This window comes from Eretmochelys imbricata, chromosome 14, assembly GCF_965152235.1.
Source record: "Eretmochelys imbricata isolate rEreImb1 chromosome 14, rEreImb1.hap1, whole genome shotgun sequence".
NCBI classification, from domain to species: Eukaryota; Metazoa; Chordata; order Testudines; family Cheloniidae; genus Eretmochelys; species Eretmochelys imbricata.
In genome coordinates this window covers 47955462-47981835 of record NC_135585.1, presented here as the reverse complement: position 1 = coordinate 47981835, position 26374 = coordinate 47955462, and the positions used below count along the sequence as shown (strand labels likewise).

General features: G+C 52.4%; 1 protein-coding gene across 2 annotated transcripts in view; it reads right to left on the bottom strand.

Annotated features, from left to right (window-relative positions):
* Positions 1-8076: 8076 nt before the first annotated feature.
* The window catches only part of LOC144274701 (butyrophilin subfamily 1 member A1-like), a 28875-nt gene continuing 10577 nt past the window's right edge, over positions 8077-26374 (bottom strand). Inside the window, exons 5-8 of one of the 2 annotated variants that reach the window (XM_077833731.1) lie at positions 22445-22561; positions 16377-16397; positions 16246-16272; positions 8077-9829 (exon numbers count right to left, since the gene is read on the bottom strand). In XM_077833731.1, coding sequence (XP_077689857.1) covers positions 9270-9829; positions 16246-16272; positions 16377-16397; positions 22445-22561 — 725 coding nt within the window. In that variant the 3' untranslated portion in view covers positions 8077-9269. The remainder of the gene's footprint in view (positions 9830-16245; positions 16273-16376; positions 16398-22444; positions 22562-26374) is intronic. The other variant, XM_077833732.1, reaches the window with a different exon arrangement.

Below are 26374 nucleotides of genomic sequence, written 5' to 3'. Positions count from 1 at the left end.
GTAGATGGCCTTGGGCCAAACCTTGGAGTCCAGGGTAGGACTGGCTTCTCTCACCGTCCCTAAGGAAGGGGACATAGAAGACCATAGAAACCCAAGAAGGGAAGGCCGAACCGAAATCAGGCTGAGGAAGAACTCCCCACGAGGGTGGAAGGCCTTGTTTCTGTTCAAGACATTTTGGGACTTTGTTTGCAAGGAGCACGAGCCAGGAAGGAGTGGAGTAAAGGACAGTCACCTGGTTGGAGGGCTGAGTTCCCAGCCAACAAACTACAAGAGTGAGTATGAGCGGGGTTGCTAGCCCAGCGAGAAAGCAATGACACGAGGCCTGGCCAGCATCTAGCGGTGAGTGAACTCTGGTACACACCCAAAGTGGTTGTGTCTAGAGCCCTGTGTAGGCTCTTCTGTGGGAAGTTCCCATGGGTCAGTGGGGCCGGAATCTCTCCTGCTCCTTTGGTCTCTTTGGGCTTCCCACGAGATGTCTGGTGAACTGCCCTTGGACTCTAGGCCCAGCACCGCTCAGAAATTATTCGCTACCTTCAGAGACAGGGCACAGCTCAGCCTGTTGGGTAGGCTGGAGACTCACACTTCACTCGAACACACAACACTGAGGTGGTTTGGGAAGCATAGTAACAAAGAAGAGAGTTAAGTGATACTAAGCAAGAGAAAGAGACACACTTCAAATAGAGAAACAAAACACAACACACTTTGTAGTGACTAAAACTGAATCTTAACAAGTCACAATCTTTGCCTTAGCAGTTTCCAGACTAACATCTCAGCTTTCCTAAGAGACCTTCTTTGATGTCCCTGTAGGGTAGAAAACTTCTCTGTCGAATCCGCTGATTTGATTGCTTCGTCTTCTGGTTTCAGACCCTCTGTTCTCCTTCTGGGGTGCCTGGACCCCGATTGTAACATCTCTCTGGCCCAGCCTCTTACACAGATGTGTGCTGCAGCCAGCCCAGCGCAGGGAGCAGTGGGGACAGATGATCTCATCCTGTCAGACCAAGAAACAGGGGTCCCCTTGAGTCTTAGATGGAAGATCCCAGGCATCTCCTGGAGGTAAGAACTGTCCACTCTTCTGGACACTTGGGGCTGTTGCAAGAAAGAGGGGGCTCCTGTTCCATAGCCTATTTGTCCTCATGACTGTGTTTTTTTCTTCTCAGAGGATGCATCCAGGACCCTGGAGACTGTTTCGTGCAGGAGGTTTGAGCGGGGAGAGATCACTCACTGTCCTGACCCATGGGTCATTCACCCGGGTCTGCAGGGTTCCTGGGAGCAGCCACCCTCCAGCACGCCACCTGGAAGCCTATGAAAAACTGCTTACCTAGGACTGACGAAGTCCAGACCCAGTTTGAGGCTCCTATTGGCAGAGTCCCAGAGCAGCTAATCGGCCCCGGGGACCTCCTTAAACCAGCAGCAGGAAGAAGAAGCTGTCTGAACAGCTGAGCTCCTCCCCGGCTCTGGACTGTGTGTTGGCTGTTCCTGCTCCCACTCCCCAGGCTTGATTTCCTGGCATCCGGACTCAGGGTGACTCACCTGACTTGAGGTTCTGAACACAATTTGGTCTTTTGCTTCTGCTCTTCCCGTGTCGTGACCCAGCTGACTCTCGACTCCTGTCTTGTGAGTGTGGACTCTGCCTCTGACCACTAGGTCTGGCTGCCCATGACCCGGCCATGACACTGACTTTTCTACAATTCCTCCAATGCCCTTTTCTGCTCTCCAGCTCTGCTCTCCCAGGAAGACACTCCGATGCCTTGGCTCCGATGCCTTGCCTTGCCTGCTAGTCAAGGGCTCGGGGAGAGCTTGTCTTGCCTCCTCCCCCACCACAGCTGCTTGTCCTCGGGGACTCTCCCTAGCGCAGAGGAGAATCCGTCCTGGCAGCGATTCAGGAAGTCACAGAAGGGACGGTCTGCTCAGCTCCCTCTGCAATGCCACTGCCCGAGACCATTACGAGTGGGTGCCCAGTGACTGCGCCGGCAGCTCCTTGAGAGACTCCTGGGGCAGGGTAGTCATGTTTCCCGGTGACCGCGGGAAGCCATGCGAAGAGTGCGGCATTGAGGAGACTCTCCTGCTGTCCCAAAGGGTTTCTGTTCTCCTGCACGGTCAGACCGTTGTGCCGGGTGGCAGAATGGGGAAGAGCTGTTTGGTGATGAGTCGGAGGATTCACCATACAGGTGGCAACAGCTGCAGATCCTGGAGTCCCTGTGGTCGGGTTACCATGCGTCCGGAGTTTCCCGGACATGTCCGGCTTTTGGGGTGTTAAATTGCCCTCCGGGAGGAATTTGTAAAACTCTCCAAAGGGCCGGGATTTCCCTCCCAATGCAGCACTCTGGGGGCCGGGGGGGAGCTGCACGCTCTGCGGGGGAGCACGGCACTGTGTCTGGCTCCGCACCCCAGACACACTGCTCTGAGCAGCAGGGTACGAGGGCCTGAGGGCTGGAGAAGGGGCATGGGGTCCCAAGGGACAGTCAGGGGACAGGGAGCAGGAGGGGTTGGATGGGTGAGGGGTTCTGGGGGGAGCCTGTCAGGGGGTGGGCATATGAAGAGGGGTCGGGGGAGTCAAGGGACAGAGAGCCGGGGGCGGGGGGGGGTTGGATGGGGCGGAGGTTCGAGGGGGGGGAATCAGGGGCAGGGAACAGGGGGGATTAGATGGGTTGGGGGTTCTGCGGGGGCAGTCAGGGGACAGGGAGTGGTTGGATGGGTGTGGGAGAGCCGGGGGTCTGTCAGGGGGTGGGGGTGCGGATAGGGGGCAGGGCAGTCAGGGGACAGGTAGGGGGTGGAGTTCTACGGGGGCAGTTAGGGTGGAGGGGTCTAAGGAGGGGGCAGTTGGAGACAGGGGGAAGGAAGGCTTAGATAGAGGGCAGGGTCCTGGGAGGGGGCGATCAGGGGACAAGGAGCAGGGGGGGGTTGGATGGGTTGGCAGTTGTGTGGAGGGCAGTCAGGGGGCAGGAAGTGGGAGGGAGTAGATAGGTGGCAGGGCTACCACTCCCTCCCGCACCCTCGGAGTGTCCTCTTTTTTGAAAGTTCAAATATGGTAACCCTACCCTATGGGCCCAGCCTCCACTCCTGAGAGTTCAGGCGAACCTGCCCCTGTTCTCAGGGAGTCTTTGGCTTTGGCGGCTGGGCCTGCCTGCCGAGACAGAGGACTCAGTGTTTCCATCAGGCTGCTCAGTTGCAAATGCAGCCACCCAAAGACGTGAAGAATGGAAGCGAAAGAGCAAAGCTGGACCCTCTGCTGAGCTCCTGCAATCAAGTGAGCCCAGCCTGGGAGAGAGGAGGGAAAGCTCCAAGGTGGCTGGTGGCTGCAGGAATCCAGGGGAGGAGAAATAAATAGTTCACGATGAATCCTACGGGCTTTGTCTTGTGTGGTGAAGGGTTTAAAATGGGTCTAGTTACTATCACATTCAACTTTACAATTGCTGTGTCTGATTGAAGGGCAGGTCTGGAAAGGTCAGAGGTCACTCGAGGAGCTTCAAGTCTCAGATTCTGTCCCTATTGCCTGCTTTGACCAGCTGATCTCACCCCAACACCTCCCTCAGGTGTTCGCAGTGGTGAGCTCTTTCCCTCTTTTTCTGGATTAGCCGCCAGCATGGGGACAGGATACATGTGGCCAAGGAAATGGAGAGGCATGGGGGTGACTTGCAGAGGCATGCAGAGAACTTGCAGAGCTGCCTGTTAATGCAGCTCCTATGGGGGAGCACGGTAGGGTACCATGCACTCAGGAGCACCATTTCCAGTTTTGGTGGTGGCGGGGAGGATAATTTCACCCTGATTCCAGGGGCTACTTAGGCACCTGAAAACTCTAGTGTTTTGACAGATAACTTACCAAAGAGCTGACAGGAACACTTGTCAGACTGGTTTCCAGGGAAGACAGCTATAAGAATGGATCCAGGGAATGGTTCTGTATCTCTGCGCTGTTTGGACACTTTCAGGGAACATTCCCACGGCAAGACAGAAAAGGAGGACTTGTGGCACCTTAGAGACTAACCAATTTATTTGAGTATAAGCTTTCATGAGCTACAGCTCACTTCATCGGATGCATACTATGGAAAGTGTAGAAGATCTTTTTATACACACAAAGCATGAAAAAATACCTCCCCCCACCCCACTCTCCTGCTGGTAATAACTTATCTAAAGTGATCACTCTCCTTACGATGTGTATGATAATCAAGTTGGGCCATTTCCAGCACAAATCCAGGTTTTCTCACCCCCTACCCCCACATACACACAAACCCACTCTCCTGCTGGTAATAGCTTATCTAAAGTGACCACTCTCCTTACAATGTGTATGATAATTAAGGTGGGCCATTTCCAGCACAAATACAGGGTTTAACAAGAATGTCTGGGGGCGGGGGGTGGGGTAGGAAAAAACAAGGGGATGCAAGACAGAGATCCCGAAAGTTATCCTGGGTAACCCTGAGAGACTTATGGAAAACTAGCAGATACCACATCTCTGCTGTCACTTTGCATTGACAAACTTGGACTGTCCGAACCTCTTCATGTATTTTACCTGCTTTAACCTCTCAAGAACTTTCATATATAAAAGAAAGAAAATTAAATAAATGACGTAGTTACACCGATATAGGGCCGTAGCGTAAACCCGACCTCAGAGTTGTCCCATTGAAATGGAATTATTCACAGCAGTCATTAAAGTTAAACATGCACGTAAATGTTTCCAGGGCCGAGATTAAGGCCACAGCGTATGAGAGGTGCAGACGCAAGAAGAGAAGAGCGGTGCAAAACCTGAAATACCACTTGGAACTTGGCCCAAACAATGCAGCATGAAAAATAAACTCATCTTGTTATACAGTGATAGAGCTGGTTCAAAATGGTTTTACACTCACAATGCAATCTTTTAACTAGAAATGCCACTTTGGATTGCATTGATCATTTGAAAAAAGTTCCCGTTTGAAAAAAAAAACATTTTAGATTTCTCTGCCCACTTGAGAGAGAATGTGGCATTTTTCCCACCAAAACTAAACAGAAATTTGATCATTAAAAACATTTGCAAATAAGTTTGAAGAATATGGGGGGGGGGAGTGGTTTCTTCTTCAATTTTCATGACCCTCCCCACCCCCGCTATTTTTGACCAGTTCAAATTATGAATAAATGTCTGTCTGTCCATGAATGAGAAATATGTCTGCTACTGAAACATTTACAAACAATGGCTCTCATGAGGAGCACTGAGGTCACATTACGCAGAGAAACACCCAGGCCTGCAGGGTTCACATTCTCAAAGACATAAACCGCCCCAGGACGGGAATGTCACACACAACACAGTGTGACTGGCCCGGGTTGGTGAGGTGCATGTTTTGCTGTTGCTGGCAAATTGTGCTTTTTTGAGATGGGGGGAGTTATATTTGAAAGGAGTTCTTCATCCTCTCCCACTCTCATCCAGGGGTGCCGGAACAGGGGAGACCAGGGCCCACCACTTTTTACTGGCCATAAGTGTGAGCGACTGGATGAGGGGGAGAGAAGGGAGCAGGGGGTGGGGGCGTGTTTTGGGGGCAAGGGGCGGCGTGAAGTGGGAGCTCAGGGAGAAAGGCAGCATGGGGGGGCGGCCTCGGAAAGGGGCGGTTTGAGGGGGCCGGACCTCGAGGAGAAGGGGTGGCACAGGGGCTGGGCCACAGTTTGGGTCCCAGCAGCCCCCCCACACACACTTTTAGGAAGCTTTTGCCTATCCTGCCCTCATCCCAAATAAATCTGTTACAGTAAGAAAACTTTGAGCAACAAGGAGAATCAGAAACCCACAATATAACCACTAAAATCCTCACCCGCCCCTAGAGCTGGGCAAACAGAATTTTTTGGTCGCTGGCAATTCCAAAAAAGAGATGGAAAAAAACTGGTTTCAGGTTGAACAAAAGTAACATTTTTCCAAATTTTTGATGAACCAAAAAGCTTTTAAAAAAAAACAACCCAGGAACACTTCAAGGGTTGTAACTTTTTGAATTTTTAAAATAAAACTGAAGGACATTTTTAAACAAAAAATTGTTTCAAACTGAAAAATCAAAATGGTTTGTTCAGAAAGTGTCTAAACGAAATGCTTCGACTTTTTAAGAACCGGGGGGAGGGTCTGGACGTGAACAATTCAGCAGACCGGATATGAATTCGCAAACTCCTTAATCTGCATTTTTCACCTAAAATAGATTTAAATGAAAAGTTTCGCCCAGTCTAGTCCCCACCGTTGAGGGGCATCGTAAGAGGGATCAGCTCTTCTAGCTGGTTCCCCAGCCCAAGTCTGTCTCCTTTTAATGGGTCCCTCCCCCCACTCTGGTTTAGGGTTGCCAATTTTAATTGGACGTATTCCTGAAGGTTTTATCACATGAGATGATCTTTAATTAAAAATTAATCTTTAATTCCTGCAGACTCCCGATCACCCTGGAGGATTGGCAATGCTGCTCCAGTTTCCTGGACCACACCCGTGTCCCCACCTAATGGATCCCTTCCTCTGGGTTCCTGGGGGAAGCATCTGTCTTCCATTAGCAGGTCTCCTTCCCCCTTCTCCAGGGCTGGGTCTCGATTCCTGTTTCTGGTTCCCTGGGCCCCTGTCACACACTGCAGGGAGCTCAGATTCCTGGGAATCCTGCCGACTTCCAGGCTGCTGGGAGGGATGAGTCAGCAGCTTCCTGAAGACGAGTTGCGAGTAGGCAAACACTTTTCCTCTACCTTTCCAAAACCCACATCGGTATAGTAAGACTAGCACCCCCACCACTGCCACCACTCCACGCACCAGGAGACGATTCCAGGATGCTGGCTCTGAAACCAAAGAGAGAGAAAGGCCCCATGGCTAAGGGACTCCGTTAAATCATCCCACTGCTGCTATGACGATCCCAGAAGATGAAGACATTCCTGGGATACAGTAAGAGCTGAGCTGGGTCGTGTACACATGGGCACCACTCAGAGCAGCGGGAATGAGATCTCCAGGCTCATTATCCCCATCGGCCAACCTGACGGAGGGAGAAAGGTGAGCCCGGCAAAGCAGCCCCTGTTACAGAGTCTGGGAACTTTGATTTTTAAGATGCTCCAAAGTTAGAGGGGACAATTAGGATCATCTACTCCAGAGTCTCCTGAAGCGTGGGGAAGGGCTAGCCATGGTGGGAAGGGTGGGGTTTGAAGATGTATCCATGAAAATGGGGGGTGGGGTCGCTAACACATTGCTGACGGGTGAGGGGCATGATTGGTTTCTTTGCCTTGAGGAGCTTTTAAAAGTTTTGGGAACAATAATTTAGTCTGAGCCCTGGCATAACCCAGGTCAGAGAATGTCGCCTACTGATTCCTGCACCCAGTCCAATGATTTATGGCACTGACTTGGCATTGAGAGGGATTTTACCATAGGCTGAAATCCAGCTGTAGAAGGGAAAGGGCATTAGAAGCTGAAAGACCCCAGAAGTGGCTCTGGTTTTCTACTGAAAATGACCACCCAAGGCTGATTTTCCCTGGCCCAGCGCCTTGCAGTCATGCACCCAGCGCCTAGTGAGTTCAGTGTGCAGGCAGGCTCCCAAATCCAGACAGTGGCACTTCACATCCACTTTGCCCTAGCGTCAGGGACTGCCCTGAGTGCCCATCCTGCAAACACTTACACACCTGAGCCCTCCCACTGCGATCCAAGGCTACTCCTACGGATGGAGTAAAACACGTGGCTAAAGCGTTTGCAGAGGTTCCAAAGAGCAGAGTCTCCATGTAAAAGGAACATTACTTCAGTTATTCCAATCTTGGGTTTAGGAGATGCTCCTGCCCGCCCCCTCCCTTCACAGCTGAGTCTCCCACCCAGTGGAATTCTCCAAGGAACTTCCCACTCCAAGAGACCCTAGACACTGTGTCCAGCGCTAGCTGTCCCTCTGGCCCAATCCCATGCTTCAGGACATAGTCTGAACGCCACCGAGCTCAGTAATTAATTCCCCACCTGCATTTACAGGCCACAGTGTCTAGGGTCTCGGAGTGGGAAGTTCCTTGGAGAGTAACCAGAGAGATTGAAGTGATAGCTGGGAGTGCTTTGGGCCTGAGGAGAGAGTCTACATAACCAGGTTTCAGAGTAGCAGCCGTGTTAGTCTGTATTCGCAAAAAGAAGAGGAGGACTTGTGGCACCTTAGAGACTAACCAATTTATTTGAGCATAAGCTTTCATGAGCTACAGCTCACTTCATCGGATGCATTCAGTGGAAAATACAGTGAGAATGTTTTTATACACACAGACCATGAAAAAATGGGTGTTTATCACTTCAAAAGATTTTCTCTCCCCCCACCCCACTCTCCTGCTGGTAATAGCTTATCTAAAGTGATCACTCTCCTTACAATGTGTATGATAATCAAGATGGGCCATTTCCAGCACAAATCCAGGGTTTATTTCTATCTATAGGAAGATAGCATTTGAGGTTGGGGACCGTATTTTGTTAATTGAGGTGAGAAAGAGAAAGGAAGGGTCATATCTTGATTACCGATTATATGTAGCTAGAAAGTTAAAATCACACAAATTAATGCTGACAGAAGTTCAAAGAATACTATATAATCTTGTGTGAGTTAACTGAAATATATTGCTTAATGCATTCTATCATTTTTAAGCTATTAATTTTCAAAGGTGTAGTGCAGAAGGTGGGTGTATGTGCCCTGCCTCCCAGAGAGAACCAGTCAAGACAATAAAGAGGGGGAAGAAAGAGAGAGCGAGCGAGAGAGAGCAGCTGCACATGTGTATAGTTGTGATGTTTATGACACACGTACATTGTAACTGAACAACCCCGTCTGACAGTTTAATAGTTTATTTTGTGAAGATAAATATTTTGGATTTCTTGAAATTCCACAGTTAAAATACAAATGATGATATTTAGAGAAGTTAAACTTCAATATAGATTTGAGGGAAGAATCAAAAAATAAATGTAAATAATTCCATTTCTAAAAATATGTTTAGATGCCTTTTTTTGAAATACTGTGAAATTTAAAGTAAAGTATTCTTGTATTTACACCTTGTTACAATAATATTTTCTAAATTAGAATAATCTTTTTTCTTTCCTATTTTACATTCAGATTTCACAGGGTTAAAAATTCTGGCAGGAGTGAATGACCCCATCCCCCACCATCTGCTATCCCTGGGGCAGGGGACGGGGCAAGGTGAGGGGTGGGGGTTGCCAGGTGTCCGGTTTTCGACTGGACCCTCCAGTGGAAAAGGGAAACTGGCAGCGTCCGGTCAGCACAAAAACTCCAGTAGCTGCAGTAACTGCCCCGCCCAGGGGAGCGGGAGGAGCAGCAGTGCTGGGGGGGTCGGTCTGTGCCGCGGGGTCACTGTCAGGGACCGAGATTCCCCCCGGCCAGAGCCGGGACCGGGCAGATGATCAGGGGAGCCGCGTTTGTACCGCGAGTGTTGAGACCGGTATAGAAATAAGGGCGGAGCGTCCCGGAGAAGGTGTCAGTGAACGTGAAGAGATGGGACCCGTCAGTCACATTGTAAAACGAGACCTCGCCCGCCCCATAGTCCAGGAAAATCCCCACCCGGCCGGGCCGGACGCTCACGGGGAGGGAGGTCGGGGGGGAGGTGAGGGCTGCGAATTCCCCGTCCCTCAGCCACACGGCCCAGAATCCATCCTCAGGTGTGTGTGTGACCCACCCCTTCCTGCTCACAGATTCCCGACAAACCCCCAGAGTCCATCTCGTCTTGTCTCCCACCCCCACCTCCCAGTAACGCCTCCCGCCCGCGAACCCCTCAGCGCCCAGAACTTCAGGGAACGTATCAAATCTCTCAGGCTTGTCAGGCAGATCCTGGCGTCTGTCTCCGTGTCTCACACGTTTCCGATCCTCAGACAGGACGAGTTCGGGATGAGCCGTGTCTGGATCCAGAGTCACGTCCACTGGGGAGAGAGTCACAGAGTCAGGGCCGGGGGCAGGGGCTGGTCACTGGGATCGAAGGGAAATTAACCTGCGTCCCCCGTTAATCGCTGGGGGGGGGGGTTGTTGCCTGAGGGGAGTCAGGGCCCCTCTGCCTGTGAGGAGACAATGGGGGGAAAGGGCAGGAGGAGCGGGGGAGGGGTGGGAAGGTGTTACTGGGGGCGGGGGGGGGAGGCTGATGCTGGGAGAGGAAAGGGGAGGGGCAGGTGACAGGAGCAGAGGGGGGAGGGGTAGAGGGGAGGGGCAGGTGACAAGAGTAGCGGGGGGAGGGGTAGAGGGGTGGGGCAGGCAGAAGGGCAATGAGGGGACAAGGGAAGGGGCAGGCACCATAAGAACAGAGGGGGGTGAAGGGCAGGATCCTGGGGGCTGCAGGGCATGGGGGGGGAGGGGTGGGCTCCATGGGAGAAGAAGGGGATGGACCCCAGGGGGCTGGGGTGGGCAAGGGAAGGGGCGGGCACCAGGGGGCAGAGGGGTGTGAGGGAATGGGGGAGCTCCAATGGGGAAGGGGAAATCAAGGGGAGGGTGAGCTGCCAGGGGGTGAGATGATGAGGAGTGGGGAGGTGGAACCATGGGGGGGGAGCGAATGGACAGGCACTGGTGCCGGGGGGCAGAATGGGGGGTGAGGGAGCAGGTGAGCCGAAGGGGGGCAGAGAGAGGGGTGTGGAGAAGGGTAGGACCTAGGGGGGCAGAGGATTGTGAAGGGAGATGTGGGCACCAGGGGGGCAGAGGGAGGATGAAGGGAGGGGTGGGACCCAGAGATTAGGAGAGGGTGAGGGGAGGGGCAGGGCAGTGCTGAGGTGAGAGGAAGGGCAGAGACCAGGGGTCCAAAGGGGGGTGAGGGAAGGGACTTGCACCAGGTTGGCAGAGGAGGCAAAGGAAATGGCAGGCACCAGGGAGGCAGATGGGGCAAGGGTAGAGCTGGGACTTGGGTCAGAGGAGGAGCTGGCACCAGGGGACTAGAGGGGAGGTGAGGGGTGCAGGTGTCATGGAGCCAGAGGGCGAGGGGAGGGGCAGAGGTGAAAAATAAAGAGAAGGTGGCATGGAAGATGGTGGCAGAGGGGCGAGAGGAGAGTGGGGTCAGTGGGGCAGAGGGTGGGGGGGGCACCAGGGAGGAAGGAGACAAGGGGAGATTCAGTTGTTGGGGGGGCAGGGGGAAGGAGGGAAGGGGTCGGCACCAGAAGGGTGTGTGGGGTAAGGGAAAAGGTAGGTGCCAGGGGGATTGAGGGGGTTGAGCAGAAGGGCAGACACAGGGAGGGCAGAGGAGGGGAGGGACAAGCACCAGGGGGCAGAGAAAGGCAAGGAGAGAGGCAGGGGCAGGTGGGTAGAGGGAGGTGTTAGGAGACAGCATTGGGGAGAGGCAGGTGCCGGGGGGTCAGAGTGGGGTTAGAGGAGGTGTGGGCACAGGGGGGTGAGGGAAGGGTGTGTGCCAGGGGTCAGAGAGGGTGGGGAGAGAGGCAGGAGCCAGGAGGGCTGAGGGGAGTAAGAAGGGCAGAAGCCAGGACAGCAGAAGAGGGTGAGGGCTGGGACGGCCATCGGGGGTAGAGGACGTGAGGGCAGTGGCAGGCACCAGGGAAGCAGATGGGAGTGAGGGATGGGGTGGGAGACCTGGCAGCAGAGGAAGGAAAGGAGAGAGTTGGATGCCAGGACATAGCGGGGGTGTGAAGTGATGGGTGGACTCCAGGGTGCAGAGGATGTTTGGGGGAGAGGGGAAGGTGCCAGGAGGGCAGGGGGGGAAGGGAGGGGGGTTTCCGGTGGGGCAGAGGTGGGCGGAAGGCAGGGGCACATGCTAGGGAGGCAAAGTGGGGGACAGAGGGGCCTAGGGAAGCAGAAAGTGGGTGGGAAGAAGGGGAGGGGCGAGGAGGAGGGGTCAGAATAGACGCAGGGTCCAGGTGGGCACAGGGGTGAGAAAAGGGTAAGGGAGGGGCAGGAGCCAGAGGGCTGAGGGAGAGGCAGGCCCCAGGGAATCTCTCTTGCTTTGGGGTCATGTGTGGTTGGTTTCTCGCTAAGAGCAGGTTGGTGCTGGCCCCACACACACTGGGGGTGCAGCCCTGCCTCAGGGGGCGCAGCTGGGACTCTCCATGCTGGCGGGCCCCACGGGGATCACCTTCCAGCCAGGCAAACCCCACAGCCAGCCCCTCCCCTCTCCTGGCCCAGTCCGTCCGCCATGGGGCAGTGGTCTGGGTTAGGCTCACTGGGGCGGCTGTGCAGTGGAGGATTCTGGGGGGGCGGGGTAAATGCATACTAATAGGCTGTTGCTAATGAGGCCAGGACAGTGGGGAGGGGACGGGGCATTTCCCCACTTACTGCCCCCTCCCTCTGAGGGAAGCTGCACCAGGCGCCAGTCCCAGTTCACATCCGCACAGCCAGTCTGCCCTGGGGGTTTGCAACGGTGCAAGGAAAACCCGGCAGACATGGCCTGAGACACTGGTGTGCCAAGGGCCATAACCCCTCCCGTCACTGGGGTTATGGATCAATAATTACAGGGTGACTGGAGCAGGGGGGCTGGACTCTGGGTCTCCCAGGTCGGGGCCCGACACCCTGGGCTGCAGAGTCAGTCTCGCTCCCAGGCTCTGGCCCAGTGCCCAGGGCAGTGTTTAGACACAGGGGGACGACATCAGACCCCCAGAGCCCAGCAGCTCAGGCCCTCATGGCGTCCCACGGGGGGATTGAACCGGAGGCTCCCCGCTGGGGGCCCAGCCACAGGGCTAAAGGATGGAAGGGAAGCGGCGGCACCTTTCTGTTGATTGAAACTCGTCAGCAAACTCAACATGGATTCGCGAATAGTTTCTGTCGACCCGAAATATAATTTTGCAGCAAATAAAGTATTTGTCCAAAACATTTCACCCAGCTTCACTGTAAACCTGTCTGAGCAACTGAGGAGCCCAAATCCCAGTGACTTGCAGTGAGTGACTCTCAACATCCCCAGAAACGCAAAGTTACGGGCAGGTCAGACTCAGGACATCAGCTGTGAAACACTCCAAAGCTGCTATTTAATTTGCCCTGGGTAAAAAAATTCCCCCTGAGCCCCTGATCTCGCCCATAAATCAGGCTGAAAATGGAGACCCCACAAATCAGCCTGAACTCTGCCCAGAGCGATTGTCCCATGGGCGATGCTGGCGGCACAGACCCTCTGCAGCTGCACCTGGGCGTCTCCCAGAGCAGACAATGGTCACAGAGACCGTCCCAGAGCCCCAGGGGCCCCGGTGTCTCCATCTAACGACTGCGCCAGCCACCCCCCTCGCTCTCATTAACCAGCCCTGCATCAGACGCGCTGGGAACTTTCAGACCCAGACTCTGGACACACTCTGGGTTCATGTACACAGCCCGCGGCAGCGAGTCTCCGAACGGGGTGGACAGATTCAGGCTTGTGGGGGCTCCCTCTTTGGCACTAAAAATAGCCGCCTAGACGTTCACACTCAGGCTGGAGCTCAGGCTTTGAAGCCCAGCGTGGAGCTAGGTCTACCCCTCAGCGCAAGCGGTGTCTGTGTCCATGTCCCCTTCACCCCATTCCTGGGACAGGGAACAGCAGCCCAAGGCCCCTCCCTTCACCCCCAGGGCAGGGGAGCGAGAGCCCTTGGCCTTCTGGGCAGTGGGGCCTCCCAGCACCAATTCCTGGGTCAGTGAGAAAGTGTCTCCACCCGGAGAGCTCTGTGCACCCGGCAAATACACAGATGTGCATAGGCGCCGAATCTGTGGGTGCTCCGGGGCTGAAGCACCCACGAGAAAAAAATGGTGGGTGCCGAGCACTCACCGGCAGCCCTGCCAATCAGCTCCTCCCCGCCCCAGCACCTCCACCTGCCAGCGGTCCCGACGATCAGCGCCTGCCCCTCCCTCCAAGCACCTCCTGCCTGCCGTGATCAGCTGTTCAGTGACCTGCAGGAGGGCTGAGGGGGAGGAGGCGGAACAGGGCGGGAAGTGGTGGGGTGGGGGTGAAGTGGGGCGGGAAGAGGAAGGGTGGGGGTGGGGCCTTGGAGGAGGGGTGTAGTGGGGGTGGGGCCTGGGGCAGTGTGGGGGTCGACTGTCCCCTGGTACATTAGAAAGTTGGTACCTGTGGCCCCTGGGATCAGGATCCGGGATGGTGCTCTCCCCAGGAGTGACGCAAGCTCTCTAAAAGTAGAGGGGCTACTGGTGCCCGAACCGTGGCCCTGCCCACCCGTGCCACCCCTTCCTCCCAAGGCCACACCCCTACTCCACCCTTTGCCCCAAGCTCCTGCCCCCGCACCGCCCCTTCTCCCTGCACCGCCTCTTCCCCCCACGACCCTGTCCCCCCAGTCGTTTCTCTCTAACCCTAACCCTTGTGGCCAGTAAAAAGTGGGAGGCCACTTTTAAAAGTGATGGGGCCATGGCTCCCTGCCACCCGCTCTCCTGGTGCCCCTTACTCACCCCCCCACCCTCAGGAGGCGAGGGGGCCTTGGGGCAGTGCCAGTGAGTTTAGTGCTGGGGGTAAGAGTGGGGTTTTACACCCCAGCTGCCGGAGCTCTGGGTATCGAGGGTTTGAAGATGTCACGGTGGCCGTGTGAGCCCCCAACTGTCCTGCCAACATGGCTCAGCCCTGACACCTGCTGGAGCCTCTCCCTGGGGAGGAACCGTGCCTGTGGCCTGTTCAGGGCTTGGCCTCCTGCGGAGGTGGCCGGTGAGGTTGCCATTAACGTGAGTTACTATGTGAGCTCCTGTCTGCTGGGAGCCGGACTCTGAGCCTGGGCTGGGATCGGTGACTGGGGAGTGAAAGGCCCCAGCTGCCCTCACTGACCCCGGAGCCAGCCCTGCGCCCCCAGCCATTCAGTACGATAACAGCGATGCTCACACCTGGTGACATCCCCAGTGCCCGTAGCGGGCAGGGCAAGGGCCTGTCCAAGGAGCAATGGGCGCAAGCTGCAGCAAGGGAGACTGAGGCTGGAGATGAGGAAACACTTCCTAACTCTCAGGGCAGTGAAGCTCTGGACCTGGTCCAAGGGAGGCTGCGGGATCCCCGCCACTGGAGGTTTGTAAGAACAGGACAAACCCGTCAGGGATCTAAGCATGGCGTGTGGCACATGGCAGAGTTAACACTGTTAGTGACCCTGGCAGCTGGCAGCTCAGTGTCCCTGCCAGGGGCCTGGGCTGGCACGGGGCTGGCTGCCTGTACCCGGCTCAGCTGAGTGTTTCTGTGCTGTGTGGACAGGACCTAGGATTGGCACCTGTCCAGGTTTTCCTAGGATCGTCCCTTTGTTCAGGTCACTGTCCTGGGAAATCTGTGAGTCTCTCCAGGACATTACAAGTCCCGGGTGTGTTCGTGGTTGTAGCAGGGGACCTGTGGGGTGGTGGTACCTGCACAGAGGGACCCCTGGGTCCAGAGTGTCTGGGAGCCCCGGGGACGGGACAGCTTGGGAGCAGTCAGTGAAATGGGGAGCTCAGGGCCAGCAGGGACCATTCACCATCACACAGGTATCGGCTGTGGGGGGCTCACTGCTGGGGGCAGCGGGGTAGATTTAGTGCCATGTCCTACTTGGTGAGGTTGGTGCTTGGGGCTGCCAAACGAACAGGAGTCTGCAGGGGCTGGTGCCCTCTCCTGGGGGTGGGGACACAGTGCCCTGGGTGGGGGGACAGGTGGTGTACGTGAAGCAGAGGTGGCGACCCTAACAGGACCCCTAAAAATGTTTGTGTAACTCTCCAGGGTGCCCCCCTCCCTCCCAGCTCTGTGAGAAAGGACACTCCGGAGTGCATGGACCCCTGGGCCAGTGGTGCTGTGACGTGTGCACACAGCCCCTGGAGCTGGAGCTGCCGGGGAGCTGCCCAGACTCCCCCAGCAGGCACCAGGGCTCACACACAGTCAGGCAGCAGGCTGGGAGCAAATGCACACGCAGCTGAGTCGCGGCTGTGAGGCAGGAAAGCTGCCGTGTCAGCACAATTTGTTGTAACTGGGTCAGGGGAGTGTCACAAGCTGGATATAAAAACCTGTCTGCCCTGGCAGTGGGGACAGGGCCTTCCTCCCCCAAAATCCAAGGGGACACTGAACAGCTCCTGTCTGGGCACGTTACGCCAGAAGGAAATTGTGGGCTAAAGCCTGGTCTGATCCTGCTGCTGGGAAGAGAGAGGTTGGCAGTTCAGATCAATTATGGGCAGATAAGAATGTCCCTCCTGCAGACCCCAGCTACCCCCTGCAAAGGTGACACCAGGGGGCAGCATTTCATCACTAATCAGCCCTTTCCCAAAGGGGGCATGTCCCTGCTCTGCAATAAACCTGGGTTTTGTTTGCCCCTTTCCATCCACCTCAGTCATATTGCTGTTTCTAGCCTATTGAATGTCACAGAAAAATGCTTCGTGCAGGGAAAGGAGCAGACAGATCCCAGGGGAAGGTGGGGCCTCACCATGGATAAAACATCAGCCGTATGTACAGTACCTGAGTAGATCTGGGCGCTTCTCCACCCTGAAACCAAACACAGAGAGAGGGGTGAGAACGCCCCTGAACACTGACACGCTGAGCAGGAGACAATGTCAGACAAGGGTGATACTTGGGGGAATGGAACTTACTGAGCTCAGCCTGGAGTTTGCCTAAAAATAAAACAAGGAGAAATGAGTCAATATCACTTTATCTTGCAGAAGAGAAGTGAGTCAAAAAGACCTGAAAGCAGGGAAGTTACAATCCTTAGACTCAGTCTGGAGGCTATATCAGCAGCCAGACACCTGCACCCCCTGACCAACAAAGGAATCAGCAAGGGGAGAAATACAGTAACCCCACCCGACCACCTGGCCAGGTGCAGGAGGCTGTTAGAGCCAAACAGGGATCCCTCAGCAAATGGAAATATTAACCCTGTGAAGCCAGTAGAAAGGAGCATACAGTGCATCGGGTGAAGTGCATGATGGGCATTAGGAGGCTAAAATGGAATTAGCAGAGTGAACAGCCAGAGATATAAAGCAAATACCAGGGAATTATTTCAGTCCAGCAGAATCAGGAAGCCTGTGAGAGAATCGATGGGTCCCCTGGATCAGTAGCAGGGAAAGGGAGCAATTGGGGAGGGGAGGGACAATGCTGAGAGACTGACTGGTTTCTTTGCATCAGTTTCCACCACAGAGGTTGCTGGGGAGAGACCTGCCCTGGAGCTGCTCTGTTCAGGAAATAAAGATCAGGGATCGCGGAGCGAAGAGGAGATATTGGAACAAACTGACAAACTGAAGAGCCAGCAGCCACCAAGAGCAATGTAGATCCCTGCCAGATGGCAAATCCCAGGAGCTCTCAAATGACATCAGACGATATGGCTGAGCTGCTAACAATAATATACATCTCATTAACATCAGCTACACTTCTGGAGAATTGGAGGGTTGGGGATGTTGTAGCCAACTTTAAAATTTTAGTAGGAGTAATCCTGAGAACTACAGACAAGTGAGCCTTACGTCATTATCTGCTACACGGGTTGAAACAAGAATGAAAACAGACTTCTAAGACAGCTATATGAGAATGATAGGATAAGGTCTGACTAGCAGAGCTGGAAAGGAAACCTGTGCCCCACTAATCTACTAAATTGCTTTAAGTATGTCAGTAAAATAGTGCACAAAGGAGAACCCACTGGCATCATTGATGTGGACTTTCAAAAAGCCTTTAACAAAGTTGCTCACAAAAGGTTATTAAGGACACTAAGGGTACGTCTTCACTCCCGCCTGATCGGTGGGTAGTGATCGATCTATCGGGGATCGATTTATCGCGTCTCATCTAGACGCCACCTCGGCAGGAGGAGGAAGCGGAGTCGACGGGGGAGCCGCCATAGTCGACTCGCCGCCGTGAGGACGGCCAGGTAAGTCGAACTAAGACACTTCGACTTCAGCTACGTGAATAGCGTAGCTGAAGTTGTGTATCTTAGTTCGAACCCCACCCCTAGTGTAGCCCAGGCCTAAGTCATCATGGGGTGAGGGGTAAAGTATTGTCCTGGATCAGAAACCAGCTCAAAGACAGAAAACAAAGAGCAGCAATACATGGTGAAAATTTACCATGGAAACAGAGTTCGCAGTGGGGTGCCTCAAAGCTGGGTCTTCGGTTAGGACTGGTGTTCAGTATAGTTATCAGTGACTTGGAAAAAGGGATAAGCCGAGAGGTGGTGAAATTTGCAGATGTCACAGAGCTATTTAGGTCAGATGAGGCCAGAGAAATCTTGAGTTATTTCAGAGGGATCAAGCCTGGGCCACATGAGGGCGGATGAAATTCAGTATTGATCAAAGTAAGGTCAGGCACATGGCAAGGAATAAGTACAGCTATTCAGAAAGGTTACAGGGTGCTAAATTAACTGTAACTACTCAGGAAAGAGACCCAGGCTTCACTGTACACAGCTCTATGAAGATCTCTGCTCAGTGTCAGCAATGGTGTAAAGAATGAAGAGTTAGGATGCAGAAAGAACAAGATAGAAAAATATACTTAACTAGTCCTTCACCTGGGCACTGTGCGCAGCACTGGTCACCCCATCTCAGAAAGGACATTACAGAGATGGGCAACAATAATGATTAGAGCCCTGAAGGCACATCTGTATAAGAAGTGATTTTAAAAGGTGGCACATTTTAGTTTGGATAGGAGACATGACAGAGAAATGCAAAGCACTGAGTGAGAGAGAGAAATTGGGTGCTCAGACCTACCTTCTCTACTAATACAAGAGCAAGAGGATACTCAAATAAAATGAAAAGCAGCAAATTTCAAACTGTAAGAGGAAATGGCCTCTCAAGGCCCCTTCCAGTCCTATGATTGTATGATTTTACGAAATACTGTTTTATAGGGTGCATACTTAGCCTGTGGAACAACTTGCCACAAGATAGCATTGAGGCCAGGAGTTTAGCAGGAGTAAAACAAAAGGACATTTAGACTGATAATGAGAACATACAGATTTATACTGGGTAGAATTAAAACAAAACAGACAAACAAAGGAAAAAAAACCCAAATGGACAAAGGATTCAAAAAAGCCCAGGCATTGATATGGAAATGGGAATCTCCAGACTTATCACAGTTCTCAAAAAACGCAAGCATTCTGGAAGGTAGAGAAACGCCCTCCTGCTTCAGGGCATAAGCCAATTGCTAACGGACTGGGGTCAGCAGGGAACTTTCCCTGGGGGCAGGTTAATCCATCATCAGCCACTAGGGGGGTTTTCGCACCTTCTCCTGAAGCAGCTAGTGCTTCTGTTTTAGAGCCTGATTCAGTGAAACACTTAAGCACACGCTGAACCGGGATGGATTGACTCATGGGCTTAAAGTGCGGCATGTGCTTAACTACCCTGCTGAATTGTGGTCCTAGTGAACACACACTAAAGGTCTGCTCAGATAATTATCCCCAAATAAAACAACTACTTTGAGGTTAAAGCTTTTATGAAAATCAACTTCTTATTATTGGCTGAGGGAAGTGACGCCCCACACTCAACTTGATGGTGTTTCTGTCTGTCTGTCTGTCTGCAATGTGATAACTTTTGAAAACCACGTCCCATCAGCTCCGTTTCAGGGCATGTTTTAGGCATCAATGGGCAGAACCTTCCGGATTTTGGTGAAAAATGGAAATCTGTAAAAGCCTGATTTGCACTAAAATCTCAGGATACAGGGTGAAGCAGTGACCTCAGGGTTAGGATTAGGGTTTAGTGTGAGGGTCAGGGTGCCTCTCATTCCCCTCCAACCACTGCCCTAGCCAGGTAACTTGTCCCCAGTCCAGCAAGACCCCTCCCCAACTCCAGCCCTGTGCAGAACCCTATGGATTTTGGTGGAAATCAGAAACATGGAAAAGCCACATTTAATGGAATTTGGTTTTCCAATTTTCATCCAGATCAATAGGGATCTGCCCAGAATGGGGTGTGGGTTTGAAGGACGTGTCCGTAGTGGGCGGTGGGCCCACCTGGGTGTACAATTCAGCCTACATGAGTAACAAAGTGTGTTCCCCTCTCTGTGTTATGGCAGCGCCTAGTGGCCAGCCCAGGCCAGTGCTGGGCACTGCACAGACACAGAGTAGCCGCCAGTCCCTGCCCCGAAGGGCTCAGTCTAACCAGACAAGACAGGCACAGGGCGGGGGAAGGGGCAGAACGCACAAGCAGAGTGATGGTGCAAATGGCACGTCAGTGCCACGATTTAACAGTCACATTGCGCTGTGCAGGGGGGAGGGATGAGCTACATGGAAAGGGAGGGGGAGTGGAGCAGGACGGGGGATGGAGTGAAGTTGGGGTGATGGGCAGTTTCAGTAAAGTTTCAAAGCTGTAGTAAGTGATTGTTCAGTTGTAAACTTTTGAAAGAACCATAACGTTTTGTGCAGTTATGAACATTTCAGAGATACAAACAACCTCCATTCCCAAGGTGTTCATAACTCTGACATTCTACTGTAATGGAAGGGAGGGGAGCAGGATGGGGGTGCAGGTGAGTTTGGGGTGACGGGACTGGGTGGGAGGGGGTTGGAACTGGCAGGCAATCAGCACAGAAGAGAAAACGGGCAGAGGGACACTGTCGCAAGAAGCATAATGACATCATCAGCCACCGTGTCCCTGACAGGGTTACAATGGGGGTCTGAACTACTGCAGCCAGGTCACAGCATGGGCACAGTGCTCTGAACCCCATGGAAGAAGCATTTAGGCCTGTTGCTGGCACACGCATGCCAACAATGAGATCAGCCTGGGATAATGAGCTTGTCCCACCAACATTCCCAGATCTCCTGGAAGAAAAACAGGCCAGTGATAACACACCTAGGTTGTTGGACAGAGGGACATACAAATGGAAGGTGTCCCTGGTACCCTAGACCTTCCAGCACCAGAACAAGAGATGCAGGGGGATGTGCCAGTAGCTGAGGTACCTCAGAGGAACACTCACCATCCCTAGCCCAAGACGACGTTCCCCCTGCCATACCCACTCTCAATAGGTGCGACAGGGTTATGAGGCCAGTAAACAGGATAACTTATGATGCACCTGGGGTGATTAGTGAAGAAGCAATACACTCAGCTCACAGGCTTGTGGCAGCCATATAGGTTTCCTCAGATCTTTTGGGGCAAACTCATGCTATTGGTGTAATCCGGAGCGTGACTGGCTGGGACAACACATTCTGAGCTGGGGGGAGGATGTAAACAGGGTCTGAATGAGCTCTCCCCTGACAGCTAGTTGGGGAGGGGAAAAGGTTTCAGGACCAGATTGTATTTACATGAACACACCGACTCTGCCTAGGTAGCCAGCAGACAAAGCTGTTTTGCCCAAAGTGATCAACTTTGGCTGGTGCTGGGTTACAAATCACTTTAGTACTGAGTGCAGTGGTAATGAAATGTTGTTATCCTTATTGTATGAGTAAAGGGCAGCAGAACTCTGCTTAGCCTGTCCTGATTGAAGGGCTCACCCTTAATTGAAATGAGCTCGCTAAGCAGGGGGCTGGGATGCCAGAACCCTGTGAAAGGGAAGAGGGGGTGAAGACTGGTGTCCCTGCTGAGAGGCAGGGCTCTGCCCGAGAGTCTCTAGGCTATGTCTACACTGGCAATTAAAAAACAAAACGTTTGTCTTTCAGAAATGTTAACCCCCGCCCCTGCCGCCGCCGCCCCCCAAAAGACAAAAGCTTTGCCGTGACAAGTGCTAGCGTGAACAGTGCGTTGTGGGCTGGAGCGCTCTCCTGTCGACAGTGCAAATGCCGCTCGTGGGGGGTGGAAATTTTTTGTGAGTAGGAGAGCCGACAAACAGCGGCTACACTGCACAAGTTTTAGCGGCACGGCTGAAGCGATACAGCCATGTAGCTAAAAGCTGTGTAGTGTAGACATAGCCCTAGGCAGGGCTAACCAGCTCCTCCCCACTGTTCAAAGATAAGCTGGTTAAGGCTCCATTAGGAGTCTTTTGTTTTGTTAAGTGATGGCGAGAGCCGAAATCACTCCTTGTGGGATAGCGTTTCTGCCCAGCCTGCTTCAGCAGCAGTTCTCAAACTGTGGGTCGGGATCCCAAAGGGGGTCGCGACTCCATTTTAATGGGGTTGCCAGGGATGGCATTAGACTTGTTGGGGCTGCTGGGGCCAAAGGCTGAGCCCGAGCACCACCACCAAACATTCTATACAGATGATAAAGATAAGAAACATATTTATACAATAAATAAGAAATATGTCCAAAATGAGTCATCTTTACAATGACTGTAATAATTGCACTATTTAACCATACGTTTTGGTCATTTTAAGGACCATTAAAATAACTAATAAAGAAAAAATATTATAACACAATTAGTGTAAGCCAATAGTTATTAAAATTGAAAGTAAATATTAACACCAATACATTAGGATGTATTCTGGTCGGAGTGAAGAGTGGTGTTTCATTTTCTAAAGATATCATATATGCTTTTTGTTATTTTATTAGAGATTGTACTTGACTTTTAATCATTTACATTGTATTTCCTCATTTTTTATGGTTCGGTTTATTGATGAGAGCAACTGTAACTCACATTAAATGAAGCTTTTTTGTTTCTGAATAATAATTAATTCAACCCCTCCTTCTCCCACAGCCTCTGTCCATCTCCCATTGTTCCAAACTCTCTTTAGAACACTGAATTAATTACCTGAATCAATTCAGTCCCATGGTTTGTTTTTAATGACATTGTCCCTCTGGTCACATTGAATTCTCCCTTCTTGTCACTTTACCTTTTGCTCTGTGTTGCCTCCAGATGCAGTAACTGGACAGGGGAATGACAACAGCCAGGAGAGCCAGGATCACCCCCAGAGCCACCATCCAGGGATTGACCCTTGGGAAAAACAGCTCTGCAAAGGAAAGTACCATTAGTTTGGAAACACTGAGGCCCAGATCCACAATGGCGCTTAGACACCTAAACCCCAGTTTTAAGCACCATTGCAACCTGGAAAACCTCTGCTTGACTTCCACCTGTCCCTTGAGGCACCTTGACTCACTCAGCGCCTAACCTTTCAGGGTAAAAGTTCCCCACATGCCTCTGGGCCTGCTCACTGCTGCCTCGCTCTAGGAACCCAGATACCTCTCTCCATCAGCCTCCATTCAAAATCCAGCCAGAGGAGGTAGAGTCACCCATCTTATACCTTCCAGCCTAGTGGTTGGAGCACTCACCCAGGATGTTGGGGCCCGGTTCAGTTCTCTCCCTGCACTGCATGGGGAGACAGGATTTGAACAGGGAACTTTCATAGCTGAGGGGCATGTGCTAACCACTGAGCTAGGCACATTCTGGTGTCTGGAGTACCCTCAATCTCTCCGGTTAAAACTCTTCCAGCTGGTACTATCTACTTCTTAGCCCCTGGGACAGACCGAGGCAGTACTAGTGACTCCATAGCCGGGTAGTTAAGGCGCCCATGTGGGAGACGAGTGTCCTGCTCCCGTGTCTCTATAATTATTTATCCAAAGTGTATCAGCTTTAACAGGAGAGACCGAGAGACCCACCTCAGAGTATCCCCATAGCTCAGTGCTTACAGCACTCCCCTGCAAGGGGGAAACCCCTCTTCAAATCCCTTCTTTCTCTAACCACTGGGTGAAAAGACAAGAGGAGAGTTCTTCCTCCTCTGGCCATTTTGTGCAGGGTGAAGCAGGCACCTAGCTCGTTCTCACAAGAAACAACTTCGCTGCCTAAGCTGCCTGACCCCAGGTGAGGGGTGTGGCACTATGCCCCATATTCTTTATAGAGATATGGTTATAATATGAATAGTGCATAACTAAGATATGTTTCATGCAAAATGGATCATGTGAGATATCACTGGAAAGGTTATGACTTATTAAATATGCAAAAAGAACAGGAGGACTTGTGGCACCTTAGAGACTAACCAATTTATTTGAGCATAAGCTTTCGTGAGCTACAGCTCACTTCATCGGATGCAGGAACAGGCAGGCCCAGTGGAACCCCAGTACATCAGGTGACACAAAAGGGTGGGGCAACCCATCTCAAGTAGCTCCAGTTCTTGGATCACAAGCCGAGATAGGTGCCTCCCTGCATCTGACACTGAACTCTAGGAAAGGGGCAGGGCTTAGGAAACACCCTTCTCATCAGAATCTCCCAATGGCTAGCTAAGGCAGCTCCCCGCCTTGTGTACTTGCTTTTGTGGATCCCGTTCTTAGGTCCCTCCTCATCCATTGTACAGGGAGCCTGGGTGCCTAAGTCAGGCTTTGTGGATCCCAGTGTTGCTCCAGTGATTTCTAGGTCCCTAAAAGCTAAGCACTGCAATGCTCAGTCTCACAATGTCTCTGTCTCTTTGTGAATCTGGGCCACTGAGGGGAAATGCTGGATTTTGGTGATCAGTGACAACACGGCATGACTGGCTGAAGGAATCCTATGGGAGCTCCCGATGGATGTCCTGGTGAGATACGGCTCCTCCATGCAGGGGCGCAGGAACAGGAGAGGCCTGGGGGGCATGGCCCCATCACTTTTAAAAGCATAGCCCTCCCACGTTTTACCGGCCGTAAGGGCGAGCAATGGGGGGAGGACCAGAGAGGAGCGGGGGTGGGGTCATGGGGGGGAAGAGGCGGCGTGGGAGTGGGGCCTCGGAAGGAATAGGCGGCATGAGAGCAGGGTCTCAGGGAGAAGGGGCAGGGCCTTGGTGGAAGGGGTGGGGTGCGGGCAGGGCCACGGTTCAGGCATTGGTGGCCCCCCCACTTTTAGGGATTTTCTGTTGCCCCTGCCCTCATGCTTTATTACAAAGCCAGTGGGAGTCCAAGTCTTATCTTAGCTCTGGAATATGGCTAACATCCCAACTACACTACAGATTGGAGCTGGGTCTGGGTGACACCCTGCCATGGCTGTAATTGTAGTGTAGATGGGCCCAGAAGGAGCAGAGACCATGGGGATGAGAGTTTCAAGTCACTTCACTTAGGTGCTTGTGAAAATGTCACTCTTAATGTCAGAATTTTTAGAAAACAACATGCAGGAAACAGAAAAAACTAGTGAAACCAGAGTTACCTCTGAACCCATGACCCTATGCCAGGGCTGGATGGAGAGGTGTGGATCCCCTTTCCCACAACACATCAGTGTGACCCACACACACAGAGGACACAAGGGAAGGGGGAGCCTCGCTGGTTACAAACTCATCATCCAATCGATCACCACATGCAGAAGTACGTTCACTCACGTAGAGATTCCCAGACTGAAAACTATAAACTCTAAGCTGAGGTGGCACCAGTACAGCTGAGTGAAAATGCCCTTTCACCAAAGGATGTGTCCTTGAAACACGCACCAGCAGGAGCTTAGACATTCAACCGCCCCCCACAGATGTTTTCCCCTGGAAAATACCATAGGTACAAAACTAGAGCCCTAGTCATGGCTGGGCTGAGCACTGGCCCTTGACGTTCCTGGTGGCCTGTGGCCAGCGCTCTGCAGACCTTGTTAGGAAGGAGGGAGACCTCATGCTGATTCCTGTTTCTGTTATCTCGCTCCCTGAGGTCTTAAAAGCCACACTGCCCAGGGCTTTGACTCTCTTAAATCTCTCAGGTGCAGCCAAACTGGACCCGGTCATTCCTTGCCACTGTGTAGAACAGTGGCACCTCCCCTCCTCTCCTACACTCTTTCACATTCCTCTGTCTCGGTATTTATTCTTTTTATTAAAATATAAGGTCATCGATTCACAGATGTTAAGGCCAGAGGGGACCACTGTGATCATCTAGTCCAGTGGTTCTCAAACTGTGGGTCACGGCCTCGTTTTAATGGGGTTGCCAGGGCCAGCGTTAGACTCAGTGTGGCTTCAGCCCAGGGCTGCAGGGCTTGGGCTACTGCCCTGCCACCCACAGCTTAAGCCCTTGGGCTTCAGATTCAGGGGGGATCGTGTGGTAAATTTTGTTTTCAGAAGGGGGTCACAGTGCAATGAAGTTTGAGAACCCCTGATCTAGTCTGTCCTCCTGCACAACACAGGCCAAAGAAATGTCCTGAATTAATTCCTGCTTCGAATCCAGTCGCTGCGGTTGAATGACAGCACCTCTTTTAGATACAGTAGAACCTCAGAGTTACAAACACCATAGTTATGAACTGACAAGTCAACCACACACCCCATGTGGAACTGGAAATACACAATCAGGCAGCAGCAGAGACCAGAAAATAAAAAAGCAAATACAGGACAGTGCTGTGTTAAACGTGAACTGCTAAAAACATAAAGGGAAACCTGCATTTTTCTTCTGCATAGGAAAGTTTCCAAGCTTTAGTAAGTCAATGTTCAGCTGTAAACGTTTGAAAGAACAACCATGATGCTTGGTTCAGAATACAAACATTTCAGAGTTACGAACAACCTCCGTTCCCGAGGTATTCGTAACTCTGAGCTTCTACAGTACACGTAAAAGCCCCAAGAGGATTGTCCATGCAGAGTGGTCTCTGAAATCAATGGCCACAAAATATGAGTCAGGAAATTCAGACAGGACAGTGCAGACCTTAGCTCTTGAGATAAGCAGAATCCTAAATATGGAAATGGGCTTCCCCTTCCCCACTGGCTGGGTGTAGGCGGGTGGTTTGCGAGAGAGGCTGGGGTAATGGAAAGTGAAGGTGAAATTTTTCTATGATGGCCTCATCAGTAGCCCACTGTAAGGGAGCCAGGTGCTGCTGTGGGAGAACACTGGCTGCATTAAAGGACTTTGGT